Source organism: Cervus canadensis, chromosome 5 (assembly GCF_019320065.1).
Source record: "Cervus canadensis isolate Bull #8, Minnesota chromosome 5, ASM1932006v1, whole genome shotgun sequence".
Lineage (NCBI taxonomy): Eukaryota > Metazoa > Chordata > Mammalia > Artiodactyla > Cervidae > Cervus > Cervus canadensis.
The window spans coordinates 93928039-93951666 of record NC_057390.1 but is presented as its reverse complement, the minus strand read 5'-3'; the positions used below and the strand labels follow the sequence as shown (position 1 = coordinate 93951666).

At 53.6% G+C, this 23628-nt stretch overlaps 2 protein-coding genes across 11 annotated transcripts; one reads left to right on the top strand and one right to left on the bottom strand.

Moving 5' to 3' along the window:
* On the bottom strand, positions 1-6527 carry SWI5 (SWI5 homologous recombination repair protein). The gene is made up of 7 exons (XM_043470377.1): positions 6431-6527; positions 6218-6387; positions 5877-5925; positions 5611-5708; positions 3695-3816; positions 2557-2651; positions 1-341 (listed from the first exon to the last, which is right to left on the bottom strand). Exons 1-7 carry the CDS (start codon positions 6525-6527, stop codon positions 277-279), a joined length of 696 nt encoding a protein of 231 aa, XP_043326312.1. The 3' UTR covers positions 1-276.
* Positions 6336-23277, top strand: GOLGA2 (golgin A2). 10 transcript variants are annotated; one of them, XM_043469688.1, is made up of 27 exons: positions 6336-6753; positions 8300-8422; positions 9397-9477; positions 12501-12617; positions 12885-12928; positions 13031-13094; positions 13496-13555; positions 13746-13826; positions 14612-14650; positions 15146-15208; positions 15297-15390; positions 15481-15587; positions 16670-16728; positions 17020-17161; positions 18005-18091; positions 18197-18304; positions 18520-18607; positions 18958-19295; positions 19605-19718; positions 20356-20601; positions 20684-20759; positions 21008-21096; positions 21380-21598; positions 21692-21794; positions 21886-21992; positions 22066-22219; positions 22305-23277. In XM_043469688.1, the coding sequence occupies exons 1-27, from the start codon at positions 6673-6675 to the stop codon at positions 22517-22519; spliced, it is 3099 nt and encodes a 1032-aa protein (XP_043325623.1). In that variant the 5' UTR covers positions 6336-6672; the 3' UTR covers positions 22520-23277. The 10 variants fall into 10 exon arrangements, with proteins under 10 accessions (XP_043325623.1, XP_043325626.1, XP_043325627.1 ...); XM_043469691.1 differs by lacking the exon at positions 9397-9477; XM_043469692.1 differs by lacking the exon at positions 12501-12617.
* The last annotated feature ends 351 nt before the right edge of the window (positions 23278-23628 follow it).

Here is a 23628-nt window from a genome sequence, read left to right as displayed (position 1 = left end):
TAGATTTGAACCAAAATCGCTCATGTTTATTTATAAACAGGATACATATACACATACACAGGTATCATTGGAATGTTTCGGGAACCTTGGAGTTGGGGTCCCTTCCTGCTCCCCTTCTTCTCTGGCTCCCTCCTGACTCGGCTTGGGCTCTCTAGAAAGAGGGCTTCTGATGTTTTCTTGCTGGAAAGCCTGTGGGTTCGCTGATTGGGCTTTCACTGCTTCTTCTCATGTCCGCATCTGCCTGTCTCAGTGGGCTGTGGACAAAGGGCTGTGAGCTCAGTCATTCATGTCTAGGCCAAATTCTGGATACAAGTCCTTGGTGGTGACACCTCGGATCACAGCTGGAAGGAAGGAAGGATGTCCAGTGAGCGAAGTGGGAGGGAGAATGGCCAAAGCCCTGGCCCACCCAGGACCCCCTCCTGCACTTTTTTCCTGCTCCCCTTCTTGGCCACATAATCTTCCTGCCATTCCTTCCAGGCTCCTCCACTGTGAGCCCTGTCCACTCACTCCAAACTGGATTCACTGAATCCTCACCCACTTGGCAGAGGAGGCAAACAAAGCTCCCCCAGAATCCTTTCTCCACCCAGAGCAACAAGAGTCACCAGCTGAAAATGTAAATCTAAACTGACATTGTATCTGTGACACTGCAAGCCCTGGCCCATGTGCATGTCTGACCACTAGGTTTTTTTTAAGATTTTTTTTTTTAATGTGGAGCAGGTGGCAAAGAACCCACTTGCCAATGCAGGAGATGTAAGAGATATGCGTTCGATCTCTGGGTCAGGAAGATCCCCTGGAGGAGGGCATGGCAACCCACTCCAGTAATCTTGCCTGGAGAACCCCATGAACAGAGGAACCTGGAGGGCTTACAGTCCATAGTGTCACAAAGAGTCTGACGTGACAGAATCAACTTAGCAGAGCGCACAGCACATTTTAAAAGTCTTTATTGAATTTGTTACAATATCACTTCTGTTTTATGACCTGGAGGCATGTGGGATCTTAACTCCCCAGCCAGGGATTGAACCCGCATCCCCTGCATGGGAAGGTGAAGTCCTAACCGCTGGACCACCAGGGAAGTCTCTGCCCTTGCCATTTGGTGATGCCATTCCTCCTGCTTCCTCAAAGACTCGTCTCTCCTCCCACGGAAAGGGGTCTGTCTCCTGAGAGGCCTTCCCTGACCACTCTCTCATCCCCACTTGCCACCCTGTGCACACCTCAGTATTTTCCATCTCTGACCTTTGTTTCCTTCAGGGCACTTCACACATTTATAATTCATTTATTTGTGTTTGTTTAGTTCGCAACTGTTCCCCTCTCCAACCCCAACATCAAAACATAAGTCATGTGAGAACAGAGACATTCAGATGTCTGGTTCACCAAAGTGTCCCCATATCCAGTGGAGTAGCACAGAGCAGGTGCTCAGGAAATACTCACTGAATGAATGAAAGAAGGTAGGCTGCCTGCTCCAGGTCCTATGACCCAGAGGGACAGGTCTCAAGCTGGGTTCTGTCTACCAAGAGCTTATTCCCCTTGGCCTCTAGGCTACAGTCCCCTCGCATTCCTTTCTTCTTTTTTAAATATTTATTTGGCTGCTCAAGCTGGGTTCTGTCTACCAAGAGCTTATTCCCCTTGGCCTCTAGGCTACAGTTCCCTCACATTCCTTCCTTCTTTTTTTTAGTATTTGGCTGCACCAGGTCTTACTTGCAGCACACGGGATCTTTAGTTGCAAACTCTTAGTTGCGGCATGTGGGATCTGGTTCTCTGACCAGGGATCGAACCTGGTCCCCCTGCATTGGGAGTGCGGACTCTTAGCAACTGGACCACCAGGGAAGTCCCCACATTCCTTTCTTCTTGGGCCGAGATCATCCTCCTCTTTTCACTTCTTTTTCCCTCTTTCCGTTTTCTCCCTCCCCTCCTAAGGGACCCATTCTCCAGTGAAATACTGAGAAGCCCTTTCTGCTATGGAATCTTAGATGTTGATGGGGAATCCTGTGACAAGTGCTACCAATGAGGCAGCTGGTGGTCAGACAGCCCAGCTCTGAGCACTGTCCCAGCTGGACACTGGCAGTCAAACATCAGCATGTCCAACAATGGAGGCCAGGTGATGGGACCGAGGCCATATACACATTTCCTTACCCCCAGGTGCCTGTGCCCTGGCTCAGATCTCTGGATAGTGGGTACTGTGCTCAAAGAAGAACAAAATACCCCTTTAAGCCAAAAGTCACCCTTGCACTTTCTGCCTCTGTAGCATGCCAGCCACTTGAGGCAAGGCTGGGGTCTCCATTGGTTTAAGTAGACTCTGGGGCACTAGGAACCCGAGTCCTCAGGCAGGCGGGCAAGTCCCAGACTCCAACCTGCCTGCAGCTCCAAAGCAGGCTCTACACATGAGGGGAAGAACCCCAGGGACTCAATAAGAGCCGTACAGCTGGTCTGCTAGTAAGGGCAGGGGCGTTCGGGAAGCACGGCAGCTGAGAACACTGGGGGTGGGGTGGGATGAGGGTTGGCAAGTCAAAAGACCCAGGGGCAAAATCCCACCAGCCTGGCCCATGGGGACTTTCTCACCTAGCCTTCCCAGCAGCATCTGGGCCACATCCTTGATGTCATTATACTCGTGGAGCTGGGAGATGTGGTCCTCCAGTTCATCTACACTGTAGCCTCTGGGGTGGGAAATGGGGGGAGAGAGAAGACAGAATCGCTAAGAAAGCTGATAAGGCTTCCAGCTGCAGAGGTAATAAGGCCCTTACTCACTAAGGGCCGACTGGGTGCTCAAAACTGGGAACACAGCAATGCCAAGACAGACCCTGCCCTTGTGAAGCTTAAGGTAGGGCAGGGGATCTGCCCACTGTTTCACTCCTGGCAAATTCTCCCTGTATCCTTAGGGAGGGGTCTCCAGGCACACTGGTACTATGTAACCCTGGTCACAGCTGAGGGATTCACAGATGGGCACATGAGTGGTTAGTCAAATCCCCTCAAGTGTGACACAGGTATTCAAAGGTTCTTCGGTCTGTGGCTAGAGCAAGGAGCGTGGGAAAATGCAGAAGGTATGAAGAGCCAGCGTCCCCTTGGCACTGAAAACCCACCTTCAGAGGGGAGGCAGAGCCCACATGTGGGCAGAAGCAGAGGTAGAGACCATGAGTTCCAGACAGAGAGTGGGAGAGCCATAGCTTTTCAGCTCCCAGTTCCCCTAGTCCTCCCGAGCCTGACCACACCTTACCTGAGATAGCTGTTGAGGCTGCTGGATGCCAACGGCACAGTCCTGTTTTTATGCTAAGCTAGGTTTCAGTTACCATTGCTGTTGTTCAGTCGCTAAGTCCGGTCAGACTCTTTGAGACCGCATGCACTGCAGCACGCCAGGCTTCCCTGTCCTTCACCATCTCCCTGAGTTTGCTCAGACTTATGTCCATATCGAGTCAGTAATACTATCTAATCATCTCATCCTCTGCCACCCACTTCCCATCAGGAAGCTTGAGCAAGCCTCTTATCCTCATCCATGAGTTACTGGGCACTAGTTAAAAGTTTTCTAGAGGTTCTCTGGTGGCCCAGTGATTAGGACTCAGTGCTTTCACTGCTATGGCCTGGGTTTAATCCCTGGTTAGGGAACTAAGATCCCACAAGCCACATGGTGTGACCCCCGCCCACGCCAAAAAAAAAAAAAAAAAAAAGTTATTCTAAGCACACTGAAGAACCCAACGAGACTTACTCTGATAATAGTTGGGTGATCTCCTTGTCCAACATGTCCTTCTTCTCCTTGAGTTTCTGAACATCAAGGTGTAGAGACTCCTCGCTGGCCCTGTCAGCCTGGCCAGGTTTGGGAGATGGCCGCTGAGTGGCACAAAAAGTCACAAGCCAGACTGACCAATTATCTACAATTGAGAACCTTCACGTTGTCCCCCCAAAAGCCACTCCCTGCTTCAGGGTGGTAACAGACAACCTCCACCCAGAATAAGACTACATTTCCCAGCTTCCCTTGGAATTAGATGTGGTCCTATAACTAAGTTCTGCCAAGTGCAACTTAATCAGAAATAGCGGATTCTATGTCTGGGAACTGTCCTTCCGGGGAGAGGGTACACCTTTATATGGCCCTCTTCCTTCCTGCCAATGGAGGGACAACGGAGTTGAACAGTGCCTTGGATGCTAGAGGCATGGGTCCCCGATGACTGTTTCAGCCACCATTATTCAGGGTTTCCTTTCACTTTCAGCTAAACCCAAATTTAACTAAAGGGCCCATCCTGGTTCCCAATCTGACCATAGAGAATCCACTTCAGGTCTACCTCTTGGATGCTCCTCTCCAATCTATGATTATAACCTCACTGGGGGATTTCCCTGGTGGGCCAGTGACTAAGACTCCATGCTCCCAACACAGGGAACCAGGTTTGACCCCTGGTCATGGAATTAGAAGCTACATGCTGCAACTAAGACATGGTGCAGCCAAATAAACAAATATTCAAAAGAAAATCTAATTGGGTAACAAAACGCTTCCTTGGGGCTACAGTTCATCTTTGTCCTTTCTGCGTCTAAAAGCTGTGAAGGCAGTGCCTGATATGCTGCTAATCTTCAAGAAATGTTGGTTGGAGCCACACTGGGGTTTTTAACCAGTCAACAAATCATGAGTAAGTACTAGCTGCCAGGCACTGCCAAAGACTGCAGGGGTTTAGCAATGGATAAGACGTTAAGCCCGGCCCCCTGCCTTCATGGAACATAGAGTTTAGTCCCAGACATACAACACTCAACAATGATGCTCTTCCTCCAGATATTTCCATGGAAAGCTGGGCTCACCAGTCACACTTCATCAGAAAAACCTTCCCTGACCACCCCATCTAACTGGCCACTCCTCACACACTACCCCTTGTCCTGATGTTTTCTAACATCTATCACCACCTGACACATTGTACATTTCATTAATAATATTATTTTCACTGATGGACTTATACCACTGGATGGTGAACACCATGAGGGCAGGGACTCTGTTTTTTCACAGCTGATGGCCCTGTGTCTACAATAGGACCTGGCACATAAGTAAGGAAGTCGCTTCAGTCGTGTCAGACTCTGTGACCCCATGGACTGTAGCCCGCCTGGCTCCTCTGTCCATAGAATTCTCCAGGCAAGAATACTAGTGGAAAAAAAAAAAAGAATACTGGAGTGGGTAGCCATTCCCTTCTCCAGGGGATCTTCCCGACCCAGGAATTGAACCTGGGTCTCCTGCATTGCAAGCGTATTCCTTATCATCTAAGCCATCAGGGAAGCCGGGACCTGGCACATAGAAAGCACTATTTCGAATGAATTCATCAAATGAATGAATGAAGGAAAAACAACCAATCAACTAACTAGCAGTCTGGAAAGTGTTTTGAAGTACGGTGTGCTAAGGAGGCAGCTAACAGAGCAAGTGGCCTGAGCCTGAAGTGGAGCTGAGACTCCTCTGAGGAAGCTCAACTTTAAAGGTTGAGGAGGCATCAGTTTGGCAAAAATCTGGAAAAAAGTATTCCACACAAGGGACAGCATATGCAAGTGCTGTAGGGCAGGAGAGAGCACCTGTGTTTGAGGGAATGAGAGTGGTTTCCACGTGGGTGGAATGGGTGAGGGAAGGAGGGTGGTGTGAAAAGAACAAAACCAACCAACCACTTGTGGCGATGTCAGGGAGGAGGAGAGACAGAGCCCCTTTGTAGGGTCTGGGGTAACACTGACAAAGGACAGGAACGCTGTTTCTTCTCTGAAGCCTGGCGGGCAGGAGGAAAAGATGATGGGGAAGGACTGAGAAATGACCTGGAGTTTCTCTGCGGAATAAGGTCAGCTGGGGGGTGGGTCAGCCGCTGTTAGGGAAGGAGGGAAGGGCTGGGAGCAGCGTACAGGGTGGAGGGCAGGGAGGGGGGCACAGGTATACTCACAGGGGATCGGAAGGCCCCGCCGCAACTTCTGGAAAGTCCTGGTTGAATCCTGGAGAGGAAGCCGAAGGAAAAGTCTGATTGGACCTAGAGGCCGCCTGGGGAGGAAGGGGGTACTGTGGGGGCATGGAGAGGAGGAACAGCTGAACAGAGAATGGTTCTGGGATCAGGGTAGGGATTCTCGAAAAAGGGGAGTTTCTGACAGGGCGGAGTGGATGGCGGGGCGGGGGGCGCGTCTCTGGAGGTGATCTCTGAGGAGAGAGTCTGAGGCAGAGCTACAGGGGTGTCACGAAAAGGGACTGGGAAGAGATGTGCTTTCCCCCTGCTATCAGCTCCTCGCCCACCTCCTCAGCCCTGGCGTCCGGGGCCCCCGACTGGGGGGGCACTGCAGAGAAGAAGGGTCCAGGGCGAGGACGGAAAAGAATCTCCTCAGGTCTGCCAGGTACTTGGAATCCTGTGACGGAGACTAGGAACGTCACAAAGCGTAGCTGCGCGCGCACCCCGCGAGAGCCGGCTCAGTCCTCTCCGCCGAGGTGGGCAGGACAGAGGCCGCTTACTCTGCGGCTGCGCGTTTAGCGTTTTTTGTGACTCCACCCTCTCTTTCGGGCTAAGCGGCGGCTTTAGCCGTGCGTCTCCGCCCCGTATCTTTCCCATTAACCAATGGTGTTAGAGAATTGAGGCCACGCCTACACACCGCGGCCTCCTAGTACCGCCCCGGTACCGCCTTCTCTTGGCTGAGTGGCACCGCAGCGCGGTGGCTGCCGGAAGCGATTCCGCAGAGGTTGACGGGATCGTGCTGATGTGGCCCCCCCTTCCCCCGCCCCGTCCCGGGATGTCGGAAGAAACCCGACAGAGCAAATTGGCTGCGGCCAAGAAAAAGGTAAAAACGTGCGGGCTCGCGGCTCCCTGACCCCTCCGAAGGCCGGGCCATGGCCAGAGTTGCTGTGCTGCCTCCGAGGCACACGGGGCGAGCCCCTCGGCGCCCCTTGGCGCCCTCCCCAACAAAGTCTTCGCAGCCAGTCCCGCCCCCCCCACCCCTACACTCCCCTCTCCTCCCCCGGCTGTCCAGTCTCCGCCGCCTTCACTAGTCACCCCCAGGTGACTTTGGGTCGGTGACCCCCGGGGCTTCCCACACCAGGCTTGGCCTTCGTCTCCTGTAGCCCAGAACCGGACCTCCGCAGCTCCCTGGTCTCTCTAACTCCCGGACTCCGAAAACATCGGTCCTGGCCTTGGCATTTCCCCCCCCACCACCACCACCTTCAACGCGGAGCGGCGACTCGGGCGTCGCTAGGGATGAGTGCCATGTGGCTACGTCATAATGCCCCTCGGAACTGTAGTTAATGCCGAGAAAAGTCGGTGTTAAATTTTACCACCCAGTTCCCACTGTTTTCTCATAACCTTTCCGGTCCTTCTGGGTCGCGGCACCAGCTTGAAAAAGGGGACTCGGGGGGCTGTGGGACCTGGGTCGGACCTGGGTTTCAGGCTCCCTCACCTCTAGACTTGTACCCCCATCGTTTGATGCTGATAGTGTAAAAAGCCTACACTTGCCCCAGTGATCTCCAAACATTGACAGTATCTCTGGGTGGCCATGGGGAGAAGGTGTTTGGTTTTCTCCCAGGTCTCTATCCAGAGAGACTTTCACATTTTTAATCGGAAGTTTCTACTTCACATTCTAATTCCTTGTGTTTCTGAGACCCGTCACTCAGCATTCAGTGCTCCTCTGAGGAACAAATCCAGGGAAACTGAACTTCACAACTGGGAATCTTTCACAAATGATCACCTCAATGTGGGGCGGCCCAAGTGCCACAGGATGATTATGGATGGATGGATCAGTTATGGACTGATCGATTATGGACTGATGGATCAGTTTTGCCTGATTTTCTTGAGAGAGAAAAAATCTTGTATACTAATATACTTAGGGATTACATTTGCATAGATTTGAATGATTATAATGGTCTTCTCTCTGAAATGTGTTTGGGTTGTCCTCTTTCTTTTATGTTCCCAGATTCACTAGGGGTGTGTGTCTTCTCTGCCTTCTGCCATTAGGATATATTGATGTAAAATTTTGAGAGCTGCTGGTGTGCAGCTCTAATAGAGATGGAAGAAGGGACCCTGATGTCTGATTAAATGTTTACTTTTCCTCTTCTGCTGCTGATTTTGCCCCCTAGCAGCTGCTGATTGATGTTGTAATCCCAGAACTCAGAGTCAGAAGGCTGGGTTTAAATTCCGTTGTTGCCTTTTATTCCCGCCTTTTGCTCCTAACCATGTTATCAGTCCATTTCAAATCATTGAGGACGACAGCCCTTGTAGGGTTGTTGTGGCATTAAATCAGAAGGCGAAGAGTATTTTGTAAACTTTGTAAAGTAGGCTGTGGATCCAGGGGTGCGTGTAGTTCTCATGAGCCTCACTGCTTTTCCTTTTTACAGTTACGGGAGTATCAGCAGAAGAACAGCCCTGGTGTTCCTGCAGGAGCTAAGAAAAAAAGAAAGATCAAGAATGGCAGTAGCCCTGAGACAACCACTTCTGGTGATTGTCCGTCGCCTGAAGATGTGAGTCTTGCCTGACCGCTTTCAGGGGATGAGGCACTTAAGGGGCAACAGTAGAGGGTAGTGGTTAAGATTGTGGAAGAAATGTCAGATATTGGCTAAGAAGTTTGGGTTTGAATTCTCCTTTTCCCTCTGTGGGGGATATGGTTTTGGGCAAATTGTTTAAGCTCGTTGGATCTCTGTTTCCACATTAGTAAAATTGGGGTAATGCTGTCTTACACCAAGGAAGTTAAAATGAGATTGTCGTCATTTTTATAATAATCCCTTAAAACAGGGCCTGGTGCAGAGTAAACTTTCAATAAAGCCTAGTTGCTAGTTGACTTACTGCTCTGGTGATCTTCCCCAGCCTCATGGGGAAAGCCAGGCAGTGAAAATAGCCGCTTGCCCTCAGACTTTCCATTTAGAGGCCCCAGTAGAGCCCCAGACTGTGGTGAGGAGAGGGCCTCAGGCACTTGGATTAGGAGACCATCTGAGCTTTAAGACCATCTTTGCCACCAGCTTGCTGGGTGACCCTGGGAAAATCACTTCCTCCCCTGGGCCTCAGTTTCCTCATCTGTAAAATGATACTGGTGGATCAGATTATTGTCTTTCAAGCTTATTTTTTATCTGTAGCCCCTCTCCCCCCAACTTTATTCAAGTGGACCCTTTTTCTGAAGTCTAGTTTTTAAAAGTCTAGGCCTGAGGGTCTAAGAAGCTATTAAGAGCTGCATTGTTCATCTGAGGAGCTATGTGACTGCATTGTTCAGGGGACTTTTCCATCTATTTGTTTCCCTTGATTTCTGCCTTTGGCAAGGCAGCAAGTGGCTACTTGGAAAAATGACCCAGGCCGTGGTATTGATCCCTTTTGACCCTTTTCTCTCTTCTCTGGCGTTCCATTGCCCCAACCTGTGTCTTCTTCCTTCCTTGACTCTCTTGCCTCTCTAAGCCACTTTTCTCTTTCTCCCCCACCCTTGTTTTTCCCTTTTCGCCTCCTGTAGATTCAGGACATTCTGGAGGTGCTGGTGTCCGACCTTAACCGCTCCAATGGGGTAGCGATCCCCCCATTGGACAAGTGGAAGGTGAGGCAGTGCCAAGACCCCCTCTCTGGCTTGCTCCCTCCCAGCTCTGCATGCCCTGAGGCGTCTTTGTTGTGGGGGAGACTTTGTCTCTGGCTTATTTTATGTTGCTGTCATTAACCCTCGGCCTGTTCATGTCTGCTTTTTCACCTGCTTGGTTGATTGGTTTCTTCCCCTTGCCTCCCCCCACCAACCCTGCCCCCCGACCATCTTTTATCATCTTGGAGAAGGTGAGATGCTCCTTGGAGGTTAAAGGTAACTTGGGAATAGTTTCTGGAGCAGGTGTGTGGGACTAGGGCTCTTTGAGCCTCCAGTTTGAACCCCTGGTGGTGGTCTCAGACTAGGAAAGGTTAAATAAAACCAAACCTTCAAGTCTTGCCCCCTGGGCATCTATTCCCAAAAGACCAGTAGACCACAAAGCAGTTTGTGATTTTTTTTTTTTTTTAGTTCATCGGTTCCTTTTGGTTTGGCAGGGAATGTAGGGTTAAGAGAAAAGGAGCTTTAGTTACCAGGATTGAGGTTATTTTTTCAATGGAACTCACTGTAAGGGATGTGAGGTTCACCAAACACATGAGTGATCAAGACATTCTGCCCCTGTTCTCTCTTAAAAATCTACTGGACACAACTGTATTCAGTGGGCCATTGAGAGCAGACAGCTGGTGCTAGGTGCTAGAGAAAACAGGTGAAAGAAGCAGGCTAGGATGTGGCGGCATTCCAAATGCTCAACTGAGGCGGAGGTTCGTTCTAAATGGATTCTGGGCTGGAGAGGGTGGCATTTGAAGTTGGTTTGAGGATTAGAAGTGGGGAGCATTCATCCATATTGTGAGTAGGGGACCCAGGTAGAGGGTGTGGTCACAGGTAACCACCAGGACTATGAGCTCACAGGGTACTTTCCAGAAAGAAGGGGAGCCTGGGATGCACTTGGACTAGGAGATGACCTCCTCTCGACATGATGTTGGCACTTCCTCCTTAATTAACTTCCTTGGGGAACATCTCCCAGGCCAGAGGAGTACGACTGCAAGGGGGCCAGGTCCTGCTGGAGATGGGCAGGGGGAGAGGGGTGGGGCCAGGGCCCTGGTGGCTGGGGTGAGAGAGTCTTCAATCATCAGGACTGCTCACGCCCAGTCACTCAGGTCTGTCCAGGTGCTGTGACTCACCCTGTTGGCTCTCAGAGGAGACGCTGGGTGGCCTGGGGAGGGAACGTGGGCCTCCAGGAGTCCCGAAGCCCTGGCCCGCATCCGTCTGCTCTCCTGGAAATGAAGACCCATAACCCCATGTTCCCTTCTTGTTTTATTTATTTATTATACTTTTTTTTTGCTGCACTGCACGGCTTGTGGGATCTTAGTTCCCCAACCAGGGATTATTGAACCCATGTCCTTTGCATTGGAAGCATGGAGTCTTAACCACTGGACCACCAGGGAAGTTCCCTTGTTGTTTTAAAATCCTCTCTATATCAATCCCTAGTTCCCGCTTAAATTTTCTACTCTAGTAAAAAAAAAAAAAAACTAGGCCTGTGATTACAGTATCCTAGGCAGAGCTGATGACATTTTCAGAAATGAGGAATGATGGATAGAAAAAAAAAATTTTTTTTTCTTTTTTAATGGAATGGAACATTTGAGGGGAGTGGACAGTGTTTTTTGAAATTCCATACTTAGTTTTATGATTCAAAATTATGAAATAACTTGGTGGTTCACTAAATTGTCATATTCTGTATATTTCAGTTTTCAGACAAGTCCTTTTTTCTCCTTCTTAGCTCTCTTGTTTCTAATGCTAGGGATCCCTGGGCACCAAGATGCCAGGAGGGACCCAGGGCTCCCCAGGGCCCATGGATAAGAGTGTGCTCCTCTCCCCCCAAAGTCTCACGCCTCTCCAGCTGCCGAACTCCTACTATTCTTACCTATTAGATTCAGGAGTACAGGTTGGCAAGGCAACACCAGGTTCTGGGGTCAGAGGTCGCAGTGTGGACAGTTACCATGCCGACAGTTTGATTCTTCTTCAGCTCCCCAGGCTCTGTGGCGCTTGCTCTAAGGAGGGCAGTAGATTTGAGTTTTCAGAGGCCAGGGCTGCGGCGTCCAGAGAGCAGGCTGCCTTTTCCCTCAGGAGAGGTGCAGCCTCTCCCTTCCAGATCCACCTTGGCTGGCCAGGCCTTGGCTGCCTGGCGCTCTTCGCTGGTCAATCTTCAGCTGGTCAGTCCTCTTCGGTCTCACCTATTGAACTCACCTTCTAGAGCCAGCGGCTTGGACTCAATGTCAGTCAGGCCTGAGCCTGGAGAGAGGCCAAGTGGGGCTCTGGTCAAGCAGGTTGATCCACCTGGGTGGGGGAAGAGGGAACTTCTCTGTGGCCTCTGGTCCTCAAACCAATGATTCTTCTCCAGGAGGCCAAGAGTAGATGTCTTCTCTCTGGTTTCTCAGCTGTTCTTGGTTGGGTAGGTGTTTAGGAGCTAGGAGCTTGGGGTGGGGTAGTCGCCATTGTTTTCTTTCTACCTCCAGGGGCAGGAGGAGCCTTCTTGTTTGGCGGCTTCTTTCCCAAAAAAGGCATGACTCGAGGACACACCCAGTGGTTGGGAGGGGGAAGGAAGGGAGGGCAAGAAGGAGGAGGCAGATGCTCTCTTCCTTTATCACTGCCATGTTCTGCCCAGCAGGGTCCTGGGGGAGGGTCGCTCTGGCACAGACTGACCCTCTGGAGAAGTAGTGACTGCTTCTCCCTGACCTGGCACACCTTCCTCTTACCTGCTGCGGCTGCCGCAGGGCAGCCTGGCTCTGCCTCTGGCTGAGCTCCGAAGAGGATGACGCCCCATGTTCAGGAAGCCCGCCTCATGGCCCTCGCCCTGAGCCTCAGTCCAGAAGGTGGCAGAATGGCCCGAGTTCTGGATGAGCCGTAGCCACACCCCAGCAAGGCTCCCAGCACGTGTCACTGTCACTGACTGCGCAACACCGGTCCTGCCCGCTCTGCACCCCTGCGCTCATGGCAGCGAGGCGCTCTTTGCCCTGCATGACCCCCTAACCCCCTGCTCTGTTCTGTGACAGGCGCCCAAAGACTGCGCCGCTCCTGTTACACCGTCTGCTGATGACACCGTGTCACCTGGCGGTGTCCCTTCCCCCAGTGCTAGTCCCCCCCGTGTCACTAGCATGGCATCAACTCAGGTTTGTGCCTCTTCTCCCTTGGCCGCTCTGTGTTCGCCCCCCTCCTCTTTCCCGGAGGACTGGACCTCCTGTGGACCCTCATCCTCTTTTTCCAGGTAGCTTGGCTCTGTGAGCCAGGCGCCCTTCCTGAGGACTGGGATGGGGGAGCCCCAAACCAGACTCCCCTTATGCTTCAGGGAGATGGAAAGTGGTTGGAATAAGCTTGGTGCCTATGGGTGGTTCTTACTAAAAAGTGAATGACCGATTCCTGTGTTTCTTCCCAAACAGAACCATGATGCCGACAACAGTTCTGGTCCCATTGACGAAAGCACGTGAGTGTCTCCCATGGGGGCAGAAGTCCCTAAGCCACTGCCCCGTGACCCCCTCTTTCCCGTCGAGCCTCCTGCACCCCTGACTGCTGTGTTCATCCCCAGATCCTTTTCATCTACTGAGAGCCTGCGACAGCTGTCTCAGCAGCTCAACGGCCTTGTGTCCGAGGTACCCCCCAAACTGGAGCTCAGTGTGGGTTAGAGTAGGAGGGAAAATATGATAGAAAGAAACTGAGGCAGAGACTCCCCAAAGGCAGGGAAGATCCGGACCGGGCAGCTAGGCTGGATAATGTTTAGCTGATCATTGCTTCTCTGAGTCTCCTCTTTGAAGCTGTGCAAATGAAGGGGTTAGACGATGAGATTGGTTACATCGTTTGATCCTGCAGATGAGAGCTCTTTGGGAGGGGAGGGACAAGGGGGAGCTAAGAACCAGGAGAAACTGGCATAGGGAGGGATTAAGGGGCAGGAGGCAAGTTAGGCAGAAGAGGAAATGTTGCCAGTTGATGGGGAAGGCAAGATGCTGGAGGGGGTCAGAGAACATCTCCATGTGAGCTCTTTCGTCTCTCCTAGTCTTCGTCTTACATCAATGGGGAGGGCCTAGCATCTCCTGCTAACATAAAGAATCTGGAGGTAAGTGGGCCTGCACCATGGCCCAGTGACCCTGCAGGCCAGCCCTGCCCTCCACCTCCTCCCATGGTGGGGGCTGGGTGCCCCACCCAGCTGAGACAGCCCAGACACCCCCCAACCCTAATGATTGCTCTCTCTACCTCTCCCCCACCCCTCCTCCACCTCCTCTTCCTCCTCTCTGCATGCGCCTCAGAGCCGGTACCAAGAACTATCAGTAGCCCTGGACTCCAGCAATCTAACAAACAAACAACTCAGTAGCAAGATAGAGGAATTGGTAAGAGTCCGGTGTTGTCCCCTGATCCATGCTGCCAGTGTGGGGCTCCGGTCTCACCTTGGGGCTCTTGAAGAAAGGGGCTGGGGATCCCTGGTGCCAAGGGAGAAGAGGGTGCTGGGGGGCCTAGGTCTCAGCTGGAGGGACCCCTAAGCATGGCATGTAGCATGGCTCTCTCTGTGGCTGCCCTCTTTGCCTACTCTGTTCTCCAGACACCTCTGCTCGAGTCCTCCCCACCTTGCCATGGGTCTGTTGCCTGTAGGGGAGGCACTAGCTTGACTGGTGTGTTCCAGCCCTGACCCGGCCCCTGATTTGTTCCGACTTCGACCTTGGACAAGTCACCTCTCCTCCTTGGCCTTTAGTTTCCTAAGGAGGTAGAATCAGAGGGTGTCCAAGGTCCCTTTTAAGCTCAAAAAAAGGTTTCAAGGTCCTTTTCATTCATGTCATATCTGTGTTAAGAACAGAACCTGGCCTGTGGTGTGTGTGCTCAGCAAACATACTTTGAGTGCGAGCTGGCAGAGGGTGGTCTTCACCTTCTCAGAGTCCATTTCTAGAGGTTTATATGATTGTCCCTTCAAGGGAATTAGATCCAGACTCTCGCTGCTGTAGCCATGAGCAAAACCTCCCAAGACTCAGTCTTAGCTTGAGAAGTGTTCGTTCATTCGTGTCCCTGTGAACCCTCCCTTTCTAACCCCTTCCTGGCCCCTGCGTGTGGCCCCTCCTCCTTGGTCTGAGGATCGTGGGGAAGGAAGACAACCTCAGTCACCTTCCTTTGCCTCTCCCCACAGAAACAAGAGAACCAGGAAACTTTGGATCAACTGGAAAAAGTAATGCGCTTTCTTTGTTTCTTCCATGGCTGATGGGGCTTCCCTGGTGGCTCAGTGGTAAAGAATCCACCTGCCAATGCAGGAGATGAGGATTCAATCCCTGGGTCAGGAAGATCCCCTGGAGAAGGAGGTGGCAACCCACTCCAGTGTTCTTGCCTGGGAAATCCCATGGACAAAGGAAGCCTGGCGGGCTACAGTCCATGGGGTCGCAAAAGAGTCAGACACGACTTAGCGACTAAACAACCCATGGCTGATGGGTTTGGGGGAGGATTCGGATGTAGAGGACCATTCTCCTCTTGGCTGCTCACAGCCTGGAGGAATAGGGGGCTTCCCCCTTGCCCCCCTCGCCCGTCCTCCATTCCCGGGGCGCTGATTATCTGTTCTCATTGGTGGGCCTGTCCTGCACCTGTGGTGGCATCCCCAGGAGGGGCACATGTCCTTGTCTTTCACTTTTGCCTCCTCCCAGTAAGACTTGTTTCTTCTCTGTTTCTGAAGGAAAAGAAGGAATTTGAGCAGAAGCTCGCAAAGGAACAAGGGGCTCTGAGAGAACAACTGCAGGTGAGCGGGCTTTTCCAGGGTCCCTTGTGGCCCCCAGGAAACATCGCTTTTCCACATTCTCAGTGCTCATTTGGCCTTTCTCCCAAAGGTCCACATTCAGACTATCGGGATTCTGGTGTCAGAGAAGACGGAGTTACAGACAGCTCTGGTTCACACCCAGCAGGCAGCCAGGCAGAAAGCAGGTGGGAATCTAGGCACCCTTTTACCCCTGGATCAGCTAGGCCTTTGGTGGGATTCCTTCTCTGGACTTCCCCTCTCTGCTGTCCTTTCAGGGGAGTCAGAGGATCTTGCTAACCGCCTGCAGTCTTCCAGGCAGCGTGTGGGAGAGCTGGAGCGGACACTGTCTGCTGTCTCCACACAGCAGAAGCAGGCCGACAGGGTGAGCCCAGCAGCCTGCCCATCCCCTGGAGGTCATGTGGAAGGGTCGTGAGCCTAAAGGTCTCTGCGGCAGGATGGAGTGACTTGCTGCCCAGACGGCAGCACTGGCCGTTTCTTGCTTTAGAGTTGTGTGGTTGTGAAACGCAATCTGGACACGAGTTGGTTGCCCTGGGCAAGTTGGGGGAGGGGTGGGGAAATGCTACCTAGAGCGAGCACTGGATGAGCCCAGAGCCTGACTGCCAGCCAGTCCTGCCTTTAACTGAACGTGGGCTCTGGCTCAGGTGCTGGGTGTTCGGGCTGTGAAGGTTCAGATCAGTGTTTTTAGTCCGTGACAACACTAAAAAGGGAGAAGTACATGTGTGTAATATATATGACATGTCGGAAAGGACTCATAAAACCCAAGGAAGGGACTTCTGTGGTGGTCCAGAGGCTAAGACTCTGTGCTCCCAGTGCAGGGGGGAACTAGATCCCACATGCTGTAACTAAGACCCAGCGCAGCTAAATAAATAAATAAATATTTTTTTAAAAAGCCCAAGGGAGAGGAATAGGGTGGCTTAGAGACCTGTCACTTTTGTACCTTCTGAGTTTGGGGCTGTGTGAGTGTCCCATCCATTCAAAAAATGAACAAAAGATTGCAACGCAATTTAATCCATCCCTCGTATCCATGCCCCAACCCCAGGGCAGAAAACAAGGTTGAAGAATCCCAGGTCTAAGTGATTTTAGGCGAGCTCCTTAACCTCTAATATTCCGCATTCACCGATAAAATGGAGATAGTAGCTGCCTCCCACGGTGATTGTGAGTTGGAAATGGGAATGTTGGCTAAGAAAGTGTTCAGAAGAGGTTTAGATGTGATGCTGCTAACAGAACGGTGGCCAGCCCAGAGTCAGACCGCCCCACCTGCCTTTTCCAACCTTTCCGAGTTCTTACTAAAACCAAAGGAGAGCATGAGCTTGGATGTGCTTTGAAAAAACGTAAAGCCTCACACCAGGTGAGGATGTGTTGCTGGGAGTTGTTCTGTTGCTGCTGTTGGTCTGCATTTTCTGCCTGCCTTCTCCTGACCTCCTGACCTTTCTGTGTTCGCAGTACAACAAAGAATTAACCAGAGAGCGAGATGCCCTCAAGCTGGAATTATACAAGAACAGGTAGGATGGGGGGTAATGGTGGGGGGGGGGCTGGGAAGTGGGGGAGATCCAAGGGAGTGGGGTGAGAAGGAGTACACGTGTGGACGTGTGCCCAGCCAGGCTCTCAGTCAGCCATGCCCCTGACCCCTGCCATGGCCTCAGGCAGCTCGTGTCTTCTCTCTGGGCTGCCACTTGAGACTTCTGGTGCTGGGGTCCCTTCCAAAGCGACTTCTCTGGCAGGAGTCGTGGGTGGATCATGGGAGCGTCCCTCTGTTCAGTACTTATGCCTCCCTCTGTCACCTCTGGCCACAGTAAGAACAACGAGGACCTGAAGCAGCAAAACTCAGAGCTGGAGGAGAAGCTGCGGCTCCTGGTGATAGAGAAGTCAGCTATGCAGCTGGGCGTGGAGGAGCTGCAGAAGAAGCTGGAGATGTCAGAGCTGCTGCTGCAGCAGGTGGGGCTGAAGCCCTGGGGTGTGCGCGTCCCACCTGGCAGGGCCAGGGCCTCTCGGGGTCATTGTGGTGCCCTCTGACCAGGAACCAGAAAGTTTGGATCCTTGTTCTGGCTCTGCCATAGACTTCTCTAGAGACAGGAGAAAAAGTGGGACCTTGCCCAGATCTCTGGAATCAGAAGCTCAGGGATACGGCTTATTTATTTTTATATATTTTTTTAAAGCATCCTAGTTGAAAACCCTTGTTTTATGGATGATATTGGGTTGGCCAAAAAGGTCCTTCGAGGTTTTCCATAGCATTGCAAGGAAAAACCTGAACAAAGTTTTTGACCAAACCAATAGTTGTAAGGCCAGCCCATGAGTTTCTGCTTCCTTCCTCTCGGATGCCAAGCCTCTAGGTAGACCAGAATGCCCAGGTCAGTTTCCTCTTCAAGTTTCTGCCTTCCTGCCGTCTGTAAGGGTATGGTTAAAGTATGCCATGTTCATATATTGGAGTACTATGTAACCATTATAAAAACTAAGTTATCTTGTTTGTGGCAAAGTGAAATTAAGTTGCAGAACCATATATGATACTATACCTGGTAACTGCACTGTGAAGCATGAAGCATGTTTGCATACCTGTGGAAAAGGGTCAAGAAGGATACACACTGGATTGGGGAGGTTGGGAGAACTTTGAACACTTACTATCAGGATTGTTCACACTGAGTATTTAGTGAAAATAAAGCTTGTAGACATAGTACTAACAATATTAAGGATAACCCTGAGTTGTATGTTGACCTTTTGGGGGTGGGCATTGTGTGGAATAGCCTGGGCCCCCCAGATCTAACCTCGTTTTCTACCATCCAGTTTTCTAGTCAACCTGCCCCTGATAGCAGCCAGCAGTTACAGCAGGCCCTGGAGGAGAGGGCACAGCTGGAGACCCATGTGGAGCAGGTGAGGCTTTGCAGAGGGAGGGGTATGGGAGACCCCAGGTGACCAGGAGCAGGTGAGGGCCCCCCCCTGTGACAGCCCCTGCTAACTTCTGCACCCCTCTCACAGCTGAAGGATTCGCTGAAGCAGCTGCAGGCAGAGAGAGACCAGTATGTGATGAATCTGAAGGAGGAGAATGCCATATGGCAGCAGAAGATGCAGCAGGTGTTGGAACAGGTGAGGTGTGACCTTCGATTCCCCCTTGCCCCACCCCTCCACCTTGGATAGGTCAGTTGGTCTTCCTGGGCATCATGTCGTTTGCTCTGCATGGCTGGAGGTGGATGTGTGTATCTGGAGATGGGGGTACGGTCACCTAGCCCTCCCTTGACCTCTCCCTCCATGTGCACCCCGCCCCCACCCCCCCTACCCCCCCATCTCGGTGCTTTGAGCAGATGAGCAAGTTGAAGGAAGAAAAGGAGCGCAGTGTGAGTCAGGCTCAGGAGCTGGAGACCAGCTTGGCCGAACTGAGGAACCAGATCGGTGAGCTGGGCCCCAGGGACCTGGGGAAGAAGGCCGGTGTTGGGGCTGGTGAGAGCGGCCAAGATTGCAGGTGGGTGGGTGGAAGGGCATCATGGCCCAGGGAAAGAGGTCCATACCAGGAGTTGGCAAGGCTTGCAATTCTCAGTGTCCCAAACTGTAAAAAGAAGAAAGAGGTGAAGTGTGCCCACTGTGGTCTGAAGCATAAAGAGCTCTGAACGTGTCTTGAAAGATTGAGCCGGGAAGCCAAGATCCCGGGGGCAAGGAGGCCGAGTTAGGAGCTGTGGACCCCGAAGAGGGTGCTTTGGACACAGTCCAGCCAAGAGACTCTGATGGCGTGTTCCCTTCCTCAGCTGTGCCCCAGCCCCAGGAGCCCCCGGCGGGGCCCTCGGAGACAGAACAGTGGCTGCAGGCGGAGACTGAGCGGCTCCAGAAGGAACTGGAGAGCCTGGCCGGGCAGCTGCAGGCGCAGGTGAAGGACAACGAAAGTCTGAGTCACCTGAATCAGGAGCAGGAGCAGCGGCTGCTGGAGCTGGAGCGGGAGGCTGAGTGCTGGGGGGAGCAGGCGGAGGAGCGCAAGCAGATTCTGGAGAGCATGCAGAGCGACCGCACCACCATCAGCCGCGCGCTCTCTCAGAACCGCGAGCTCAAGGAGCAGCTGGCCGAGCTGCAGAATGGATTCGTCAGGCTGGTATGCAGCCCCACCTGGCCAGCCCGCTCTCCTCCCTGGCCAACCCCTTTGGGGTGGGGTGAGACACTTAACCCCTCTAGCGGCTTTGGTTTTCCCACCTGTAAAATGGGTGATATGGACCTTTCATGACTGGTGCCCACAAAGGCACCCTGGGAGCCAGAAAGCCCCACTTGGTGGGACATGGGAGGCCGTGCAGGGGGGTGGACTTTCCTACCTGGCTCCACACTTTGCTGAGCTGTGGGAGCCAGACACCAGGTTCTGGGGTCTCCAGCTGCATGGGGTGGCCACTCTGCCCCTCTCTCTGTGCAGTCCAATGAGAACATGGAGATTACCAGTGCACTACAGTCCGAGCAGCACGTCAAGAAGGAGCTGGCCAAGAAGCTGGGCCAGCTGCAGGAGAAGCTGGGGGAGCTGAAGGAGACGGTAACCCCTGCCCTCAAAGGAAGGCCTAGGAGACAGGAACCCCCCCCAGGCAGGGAGGTGGGGGGCAGCCAGAACAGATGACCCCAGGGTCTTTCAGAGCCTGTGACTGATTACCCCTGGCCTCTGACTTTCAGAGTTGGGTAGCCCTATGCCGTAGGTCCTTGTCCCTGCTAGAGGCATCAAGCCCCTAATTAGAGAAGAGAGGATAGACATACGGTGGCTGGCTCCTTGGGTTCAGCTCTGGATTTCAACCTCGCATCTCTAAGGCTCAGTTTCCTTATATTAAAAGGAAGTTAGCATTTTTCTCCTAGAAGCATTGGGGATTAAAGGAGAATCCTTCAGGTAAAGCTGCAGGCATTCAAGTGTGCACCTCACAGCTGTTGGCCAGAAAAGCTCTTCTGCTTTTCCACTCATCCACAGCCTTGAGTTAAGATAGAAAGAAGCTTGCTATGAGGGGTGAGGCTGGGTGAAGGCAGCACGGGGCTCTGGGAGAGGAAGCCGGGGCCCGGGAAGCTGGCAGAGCCCTGCAAAGTGTCTGTCTCCAGCCGAGGGGTCTGCACCCGGCCTCCCCAGCCCAGGGGCTCAGACTCTGGAAGCAAGCCACCACCCGCCCTCACCCCCTGGGGTCTGCCTGCAGGTGGAGGTGAAGGGCCAGGAGGTTCAAGATCTGCAGCAGCAGCGGGACGAGTACCTGAACCACCTGCAGCAGTATGTGGCCGCCTACCAGCAGCACGTGGCCGCCTACCAGCAGCTGGCCTCGGAGAAGGAGGCGCTGCACAAGCAGGTGTTACTGCAGACCCAGCTCCTGGACCGGCTGCAGCACGAGGAAGTCCAGGGCAAGGTGGCGATGGAGGTGGCCCGCCAGGAGTTACAGGAGACCCAGGTGAGGGCGTCGGAGCGCTGGGCCCCTGAGAGGGAAGGCCTGCGGCCTGTGTCCCTCCTCACTCCTTTCCCTGGCCCCTTAGGAGCGCCTGGAAGCTGCCAACCAGCAGAACCAGCAGCTTCAGGCCCAGCTGACGCTCATGGCTGTGCCTGGGGAAGGTCAGTGGGAAGGCCTGGAGGGAGGACACTGGCCCGAGGAGCAGGGGGACGTCTGGCAGCATGGCACTGAGTTGTTCAGCCCTGAGTTAGATGAGGCCACGGGGATGGCGAATCCTCTTCCCCCGGCCACTGGCTGGCCCAGGGCTGCAGTGAGGTTGGGGGGCAGAGCTGGCCTCCGAACTTTCTTCCAGGCCTGCTCCACCTCCGTGGTCGGGGGGGTCTGAAGACCCCCTGTCTGTTCCCAACAGGAGATGGACTGGACAGTGAGGAGCAGGATGAGGAGGCCCCGAGGCCTAAGCTGAGCGTGCCGGAGGAGCTGGAGAGCCGAGAGGCCCTGGTGAGTGGACCTCCATGCTCCTCACCTGTCTCACGCCCCGACCTCCACCCCACCCCACCCCCAGTGGTTCCTCTCAGACACTCTTCTTTGCAGTTTTCTCCCTCCAGCTTCTCTGGTCATCCCCCAACCTCCCCTGGGAGCCATGGTCAGCCACCATGTCATCCTCCAACCGCAGGCATGCTCCCCAAGACCCCGAGAAGGGGCGTGTCTCTCTGTCTGCCCACCCACCCCTCACTGGTCCTGCATGCCTGCCACAAAAGCACATGTACCCTCTCCCCCACAGGTGGAATTTTTCCACTTGGCCTTGGCCAGCGCTGAGGATGAGCAGGCCCGGCTACGCGGGCAGCTGAAGGAGCAGAAGCTGCGCTGCCAGCGCCTTAGTCACCTGGCAGCCGCAGCCCAGGACAGGGTGGAAAAGGAGACCCCCGCCCCCAGGATTGGGGGAGACAGTGTGCCTGCGGAGGCCCACCAGGCCCTCCAGGTGGCCATGGACAAGCTGCAGGTGTGTGAGCTGCCCCCCAGCAGGGTCCAGGAAGGGTGGGGGGCCCTGTGGGAAGGTCGCTGCTGAGCCCCGACCCTGCCCTTCTGGCCTCAGGGCCGCTTTACGGAGCTCATGCAGGAGAAAGTGGATCTGAAGGAGCGGGTAGAGGAGCTGGAGCATCGCTGTATCCAGCTGTCTGGAGAGACGGACACTATTGGTGAGTGGGGATGTGGGGCCGGGGCGAGGGGCTGGCTGGGGGCAGCTTCGCATCACATCTGAGCCCCGTCTGCCCTCCCCACCTCCCGCAGGAGAGTATATCGCCCTCTATCAGAGTCAGAGGGCAGTGCTGAAGGCCCGGCATCAGGAGAAGGAGGAGTACATTAGCCGGCTGGCTCAGGACAAGGAGGAGATGAAGGTAGGGGTCCTTCTGCCTGTCTCTGCAGGCGGGGGTGGGGTGCGGTGGAGCTGCTGAGCACCTTTCCCTCCAGGTGAAGCTGTTGGAGCTCCAAGAACTGGTTTTACGGCTGGTGGGTGAGCGAAATGAATGGTATGGCAAGTACCTGGCTGCCCAGAACCCTGCTGGTGAGCCCACTACAGCGCCCGCCACCTGCCAGGAGCCCGGCACTGCCAATAATGAGGGTGGTGAGTAGCGCCCTCGGGGGACTGGTGGGCAGGCAGGGGTGAGCTGGCATACCACTCCAAGCCCTGCCACCTTCTCTCCCCAAAGGTCTCCAAGAGGTAAGCCTTGCCGACAATGTGGAGTCCCCCCAGGGTGCCCTGCCAGGCCAGGCCACCCCTGAGAACCCCACCGCGCAACAGATCATGCAGCTGCTGCGTGAGATCCAGAACCCCCAGGAGCACCCAGGCTTGGGCAGCAACCCTTGTATCCCCTTCTTCTACCGAGCGGATGACAATGACGAAGTGAAGATCATGGTGATCTAGTGGCCTGACACTGGCAGGCAGAGAAACTACAGACGTGGGGCCGGGGGCTTTGCCCCCACCCGTCCCTGCCTCCCCGTCCCTCCTTCCTGGCCCCGCCTTATCCCTAGACTAGCACGCTGAAACCCTTGAAGAAAGGGGTATAAGCCCCCCGTCCAATGAGGGGAGACAAACAGGTGCAGACCCCTTGCCATTTTGGTCAGGGCTGTGTCTTGATCTCTGGACTGTTACTAGTTCCAGAGAAACAAAGAGCCAGAGGCTCAATTAAAGGCAGTTTATTTAAGAGGCAGGCCTTCTTGGGGAGCAGGGGCTCCCTGGTGGCCTCCTCACCCCTACCAAGCAGTCCTTTCAGAGGGGCTTATGCATCCTCTATTCAGAGGCACTTTGGGGCCAAGTGCCCCCTCCTTGCCCAGCTTGACAACTGGGCAGCACTCTCACAGGCCTTGGGACAGTTGGGCAAATTGAGGCCAGGCAAGGACATAAGCTGGTGGCGGAGTGGGTTCCCTCCCCAGTGTTTATACTGTAACTGTGTAACATTTTGTATATTCTGGAGGTAGGGCAGCCCCCCGTATCTCAGTGGAGGTTGGAGCTGGTGAATGGGGAGGAACTTCTATTAAATATTTGGGGCTGGGGAAACTTATTTATTAATAGTATAGGGTAGAGAGAGAAGGTGGAGGCGGGGACGGGTTTGTGCCCGGGTGATTCGACTCCTGTTTCATTTGTTTCACTTTTTATTTCTGAATAAATGAATTTAGCCATAATGCTGGTTCTGGTATGTGCCTTTTTTCTGTCACTGGGTCCTGGGTCTGTGCCATGAGCACTAAACAGGGAGCGGGCCATGCGAGCAGAGGGCAGGCTTCTGGTTGTGCCAATCTCCAGGGTGTCTGGGCACGTCCAGCTGGGCTGTTAGAGATCTTTTGAGGTCTGTCACCCATTGCTGCCTGGTGAAGCCTGGGGGACCCCAGGGGGACTCCCAAGGGGCTCTCAGGGGCCGTCCTGCCTTAATAGCGGAGTGACTCAGAAGCTGGATCTGATCTCAGGGAGGGAAAGCAGAGTGCCACAGCACCAAGTGCTGACTTCCGGCTCAAGTGTTTTCCATTCCATCACCCTGT

What these genes read in the sequence shown, in the direction of transcription:
- GOLGA2 (XM_043469688.1), top strand. Translation starts at nt 6,673, where the DNA reads ATGTGGCCCCCCCTTCCCCCGCCCCGTCCCGGGATGTCGGAAGAAACC. An exon ending in TGGAGACCCATGTGGAGCAG is followed by an intron (nt 18,092 to 18,196) that starts GTGAGGCTTTGC and finishes CCCCTCTCACAG; the next exon opens with CTGAAGGATTCGCTGAAGCA. An exon ending in TGGAGAGACGGACACTATTG is followed by an intron (nt 21,795 to 21,885) that starts GTGAGTGGGGAT and finishes CACCTCCCGCAG; the next exon opens with GAGAGTATATCGCCCTCTAT.
- SWI5 (XM_043470377.1), bottom strand. Translation starts at nt 6,527, where the DNA reads ATGGGAAAGATACGGGGCGGAGACGCACGGCTAAAGCCGCCGCTTAGC. An exon ending in GCTAAACGCGCAGCCGCAGA is followed by an intron (nt 6,388 to 6,430) that starts GTAAGCGGCCTC and finishes GAGAGGACTGAG; the next exon opens with CCGGCTCTCGCGGGGTGCGC. An exon ending in GATGCTGCTGGGAAGGCTAG is followed by an intron (nt 342 to 2,556) that starts GTGAGAAAGTCC and finishes CCTTCCTTCCAG; the next exon opens with CTGTGATCCGAGGTGTCACC.